The sequence below is a fragment of the Notothenia rossii genome (genome assembly GCF_949606895.1).
Source record: "Notothenia rossii genome assembly, chromosome: 1".
Lineage (NCBI taxonomy): Eukaryota > Metazoa > Chordata > Actinopteri > Perciformes > Nototheniidae > Notothenia > Notothenia rossii.
This window is the reverse complement of record NC_136912.1, coordinates 74,012,177-74,018,594: the sequence shown is the minus strand read 5'-3', so window position 1 is coordinate 74,018,594 and position 6,418 is coordinate 74,012,177. Positions and strand designations below refer to the sequence as shown.

The 6,418-nt window shown below is 43.9% G+C and overlaps 1 protein-coding gene across 1 annotated transcript; it reads left to right on the top strand.

Moving 5' to 3' along the window:
• On the top strand, nucleotides 1–2,952 carry LOC307039562 (E3 SUMO-protein ligase ZBED1-like). The gene is made up of 2 exons (XM_079681727.1): nucleotides 1–1,403; nucleotides 1,573–2,952. Exons 1-2 carry the CDS (start codon nucleotides 282–284, stop codon nucleotides 2,116–2,118), a joined length of 1,668 nt encoding a protein of 555 aa, XP_079537853.1. The 5' UTR covers nucleotides 1–281; the 3' UTR covers nucleotides 2,119–2,952.
• The last annotated feature ends 3,466 nt before the right edge of the window (nucleotides 2,953–6,418 follow it).

Genomic DNA, 6,418 nt, shown 5'->3' with positions numbered 1-6,418 from the left:
AGGGATGGGCATGATTAATCGATGATCGATAATTGATCGTTAAGGATTTTGTCGATTTCGTATTTTTCTTATCGATGATCGGTAATAAAACATCCTACCAGCAGGGGGCGATATAGCGTAAGGAGTCGCGACAGCAGAGAAAACTTCCTGCGAGCTGCTCACTCACAAAGATAACAACATGAAGCGCGCGAAACGAAGTCCGGTGTGGGACCATTTTGAGATAAAAAACGAGTCCGCTCACTGTATACACTGCGACACGGTTTACAAGTACAACAACTCCGATGATGTACCACTTAAAGAGCCTTCATCCCAGCGTGTTAAGAGGCACTGAATCCTCCGTTCAGCCCACCATCACCTCAGTTTTAAACCGGAGGAGCTGTGATGCGAAGCGGGCGGAGAAAATCACAGAAAGTATCGCCAAAATGATTGAAGTGGACATCTTCCCCACAATTGTCGTCGAGGGGAAAGGATTTAGAGATGTGGTTAGTTTACTTGAACCAGCGTATCAGATTCCCTCACGGCGCACTATCACCAGGGTCATAGAAACCCACTACAAGGAGCGAAAACGGGAGCTCCTAAACAAGTTAGCCACAGCAGCTAGTGTTGCTATAACAACAGACTGTTGGACCGCTTTAACAGCGGAGAGCTACATCACTATCACATGCCACTACATTTGCGACAACTGGCAAATGAATTCAGCGGTCCTGCTCACTGAAAGCCTTCCAGGCCGGCATACTGCCGACCTTCTCGCTGAGAAGATGAATGAAGCTGTAGAGCAGTGGGGATTTGAAGCCAGAGTTATCGCCTGCGTCCACGACAACGCGGCCAACATTACGGCTGCCAACAATCCCACCAGAGTCAGCTGGGTGTCTGTTGCTTGCTTTGCACATACTCTCCAATTAGCCATAAATGACGGGTTTGCTCTTTACCTGCATCGGGTCATCTCTGCAGCTGGTAAACTCGTTAGCCACTTTAATCACAGCACTGTGGCAACCAATGCGCTTAAGGAGAAGCAGGAGCAAATGGGCCTCGCCACCCACCGGCTTATTCAATCGTGCAAAACACGGTGGAACTCAGTCTGTGAGATGTTTGAGCGACTTGTGGAGCAGCGCTGGGCTGTTGTTGCTGTCCTCTCGGACAGAACCCTGACCAAGCTTCAAGATGCCAGGGTCCTGGAGCTGAAGGATGAGCACTGGCGGCTCATGGAGGACGCACAGCCTGTGTTAGCAGCACTTAAGTGTGTCACAACTGCCATGTCTGCCGAGAAGGACGTCTCCATCTCAAACATTTATCCAGTAAGCTTCAGCCTCATCAACACCCATCTCATGCGGAGAGAAGGAGACGAGACCAGAGTAACCGAATTCAAGACCAAAGTGAAGTCCTCCCTCAGCAACAGAATGAAGGTAAACTAACTAATTAGTTGACATGACACTCATAATAAATAGCCGCTGATGACGAGACTGACATAGGCATAGCTAAATGTCACTTATGTGCTTTGCTTATTTAGATATGGCATATTTTCAAACGTTTTTTATCGATCATCCGACATTTTTCTATAATTTATTTATACAGGTTTGGTCTGACGAGTTTGTGACATCCGCCCCAATGATTGCATCCATGCTGGATCCCCGTCACAAGCATTTGAGCTTTCTTTCGCCACCACAGAGACTAATTGCTAATGCTAAACTGGTTGAACTGGGAGAGGCAATTGATGCAGGTGAGGCGGCTATCCCACAGACTGGGAGAGAGGAGGCGGTGTTGTCATGCCGGGGAAGTCCCACAACTGTCACTGCCACTACGCACGTTTCTGCGATGGCACTTCTCCTGGGGGAGCAATACTCATCTACCCCACAGGACACTGGCATTGAAACAGAGACTCAGAACTTTCTGAGGGACATACCCCCACCTCTGGAGTGCAGCCCGACTGATTGGTGGAAAGTGAACGGTGGAAAGTTTCCCAGGCTGGCTAAATTAGCTAGACGCTATCTCTGCATCCCCGCCACCTCGGTCCCGTCAGAGCGGGTCTTTTCAGCCGCTGGACTGACCGTCACTCGGCTCCGTTCACGTCTCACCCCCGAGCATGTTAACATGCTAATTTTCCTCAACAAAAACCAGTAGGTTAAGTAAGCTATAGCCTCCTAACCACCGTAGCCTTTAGTCAGACCGAGGCCTATAACGTGTTATTGTTTTGTGTTTACTATTGTTAGTTAAAGTTTTATATCTAAAATAGGCGGAATTGTATTTATTTTGTTTGAGAACACTGGCTCTTATTTTGTTAATATCCCCGACGCCTCCGACATTTGTTTTGTTTATTGTTTGCACATTTAAACACAGAAGTGAGTTTCTGATACTATTGTTAGTTAATGTTTTATGTCTAAAATAGGCGGAATTGTATTTATTTTGTTTGAGAACACTGGCTCTTATTTTGTTAATATCCCCGACGCCTCCGCGACATTTCTTTTGTTTATTGTTTGCACATTTAAACACAGGAGTTTCTCATTATACTATTGTTAGTTAATGTTTTATGTCTAAAAGAGGCGGAATTGTATTTATTTTGTTTTTGTTTGTTTTAAGAACACTGGCTCTTATTTTTTTAATGTCGCGGAGGCGTCGGGGATATTTCTTTTGTTTAACATTTGCACATTTAAATAAACATAAAAGTGAGTTTCTCACTTCTGTTATTCTGTATCGACCTGCATTAATGTTCACGTGTTCTGTTAACGGTTGTTTTATGGTCAGGCTTCTGTGAGGAGAGCAGTTAGGGGCGGGGTGGAGAGCAGAGGGCTTTTTGAGTGCGTGTCTGTGTGGGCGCGTGCGTGTGGGTGAGAAAGGCTGCATGTTAGGGAGAGGAAGAGCAGCACGTTGTTGAGCGGTTTGTTGTTTTTGGTTGTTTTGGCGTGGTCCCGGCCCACAGTGACCCTTCCTGTAACCGCAATAAAGCTGTTAAGATTGTATACGCTTCGCTCGTCATTCCGACCTGTCCGGGTGGACGTTACAATACGTCATACAGTTTTTTTGACGGGTATAAATGTTAACGATTAATCGATAATTGATCGTTAACGTCTCACGATGATCGATTAAAGAGATTTCTTAAAATGCCCATCCCTACTTCTCACATAAACTTACTTAAGAAATTAGGATTATTTTTAAAAAGTAAATGAGGGCGACTGTTGGAAAGTATAAATCAATTCAGTAATTTAACAATTTGTATAAAAAGATTAAGATCAGGGATTATTTACACACTTTTTTATGATAACTGACATCTGCAAGAGAAAAAAGCTTACCAGTAAATGTGTCGAGTCATACACTTTGTTGACACTGTGGTTTTTCTGTTGCGTGGCCTTCCACTCCTGTGCAACCTTTTCTTTTTGCTTGGAGAGTTTCTCTTTGTAGGGTTGGATGGCACCACATTGTTTGCATTTTTTACTTGCTACTCCTATGCTTTGCCTGCATGTCTGGCACACTTTTTGAGTAGGCATCTGTAACAGAAACACAGATAATGTCAGGGAATACCAAAAATAAGAATACTATACTCCAAATGTTTACAGGATTCATGTATTTTATTATATCGTGAAAAATCTTGTTAAAACAATGAACTCATGTTTTTTTATCTTTTAGATAGGATGAACAAAAATCACAAGAGTAAGGAAAACAATGTTATACAGAGTCAGTCACATGTTTAAAGTGAATGTTATGGACAACCCTAATCTGTCAATATCTGGTTGATCCAAAAGTTGATGCTCCATCATCACAGAAAATAATACTAAAATCATCATTAGCAGGGGTGTATTGCTAATTCTATAAGTTCTGCACGTGTGCACGCGCAGTTGTGGCTTGTTTTGAAGCTTATGTAACTACTGTCAATTAACACTCCAGCCAGAATCAACAAAGAATGGTCATTTATTAAGTCTGCATTATTGAATAAATGTGTGATTCTTACAGTAAATGCTGCACACAGCTGTGTGATAGTTAAGTGATCAGTGAAGGACCTTTATAAACTAACTCCCTCCTGCTGAGGTACAAAGGTTACTATATAAAAAGTGTGCACATGTATTTAGTATCCTATCCATGTGAATATGTTTTAAGTGGGGGTGGACCTCATGTCCTCTAGGGGGGTCCGGAGGCCCCCGTGAAGTTAAATGCATCAATCTTGTGCACTTGAGGGCAAAATTAACTAAATCTATGGATACATCTGTCAACACCCATATGAAACTTAACTGTATACATTTCAATAATAAAAAAAATGATAAGAATAATACTTTTTTTAAATGTATCTTTGTGCATATTTAACTATTTACTGTTTTGTTTTTTTATGCATTTGTTGTATGTCCAATAGTATGAATTGTAATGATTTCATCGATGTTTTAGATTCATTCGATTTTTTTTAGGGTGCTGTGTGACGTTGAACCTGCGACCTGCAACCTGTGACCTATGAACCTGTATTTGTATACTACCAAAGGAGCTATTGAACCTAAGAACTTGAATTTCCGACTCCTATTGTGGAACATTACAATAATATAAAAGTGTGCCTTGGAAATATGTATTTCCATATATGGTGACCAAACTGTTTCAGACCCACTGAGATAACTTAGACTAAAGTTAACTGTGTAAACATTACATTAGGTACATTAGCCTCTTAGCCTATCCGTTATCATAGCTAGCTAGCACCAGATGCTAACAACCATCCCCGTTTTAGGTGCCGGAGCGGTGTTCCGGCAGTATTACACCCCTGGTCACTCTTCACTTAATAGATAAATAGTATTTAATATAGTTATAAAGAATGTGACGTTTGATAACATTTGGATCAACCGCATGAACCGATGGATCACATAACTTCCATGCTCACGTTAACGTTAGCTGATTCTACTTTTGGCTAATTTAGCTTTGCTATCATTATTCCTAGGTAAACATAGTAATCTTAGTCACTGTACTAGACGACAAAATAAAACAACATAATACATATCCCAAAATGAATATACTTTTGATATCTGACTACTCACGTTTATTAGCTTGTCTGGGAAATAAATGGATGTTGTCTGATGCAGTGACGAGTCCAAAACCCCGGTAAGTTAGCATTTGACCACTTCCGGTTCCCTCGCGTCAGAACCAATGAGATTTCTCCATAGAATTTTGGGAAAATAGCTCGAAATAAGGTCTGTGGTCGACACAAATTTAAGAGACGGATCACGTTTTGTTCTACGACAGACAGCCGTGATTTTTGAAGAGTGTACGTGTCTGAAAAACGATGGTTGTTAACAGAAGTTGTCGAGGACGTTGTACGTCATTACGCCGCCTCCCGTTGATTTAAAACGCGCCCGTGGGTCGTAAAGGTATACAGGCTGACGCACCCGTTGATTGAAAACGCTGCTCTGGGTCGTATTAATGGGTCGGAAAACGAGGAAAACAATCGACCTATTTGGTCGTATTAGTTGGAGGACTTGTTGTAAAAGAGGTGCTATGTGTAGCTTATAGCAACCTGATCAGAGGGGAGCAGGTTCCTCTGTCTTCCTGTGAAGTCCTGTGTCTTCGTGCTTCGGCCCGCTGATGGCGACTTCTGGGCTGTCGGTTGTAGGGATGTCCTTGTTGTCCTTCTCCTCCAGTCCGCTGATGCCTGCTTCCAAGTCGTCTGCTGTAGGGATGTCCGCGAGGTCCTTCTCCTCCAGTCCGCTGATGCCTGCTTCCAAGTCGTCTGCTGTAGGGATGTCCGCGAGGTCCTTCTCCTCCAGTCCGCTGATGCCTGCTTCCAAGTCGTCTGCTGTAGGGATGTCCGCGTTGATGATAGCCAGGTCCGTCCGGATGTCGTCGAGGGTCCTTCCAGGTGATTTCCCCGCTGCACACTGGCTCCAGTGGTACCAGATGTCCCCCTTTCCTTCTAGGCGGACAGCATGGGATGTCCGCTGGGTCACTCTGTAGGGGCCGGTGAACCTGGGGTTGAGCCACTTGGGCCGGATGACCTTCAGCCAGACGAACTCCGCTGTGTTGGCCTCGTGTTTTTCGGGTCCCCCTTTGGCATCAGCAACCTGTGTGGAAAATCCTGACACCAATCCCTTAAGCTGCTGGAAATAAGGTTTCGGACTCAGGACCTCTACTTCCTTTCCTACACTCAAGGCTCCTGGGCCAGGAAACTGATGGCCATGTGTCAGCTCAAATGGGGAGAAGCCTGTCCCTTTGTTTATAGAGCTCCTAATTGACATGAGAGCCAGAGGCAAGGCCTCTAACCATTTCATGCCTGTCTCCTCACATGCTTTGCTGAGTTTCTGTTTGATGTTCTGGTTCATCCTTTCTACCTTTCCCTGAGATTGGGGGTGATAGACAGCTCCAAAACTGTGTCTTAGTCCTAAAGACTGTTCTACTGTGCGTAGGTCGTGGTTCTTGAAATGGCTGCCATTGTCTGACCTCACTTTCCTAGGAAACCCAT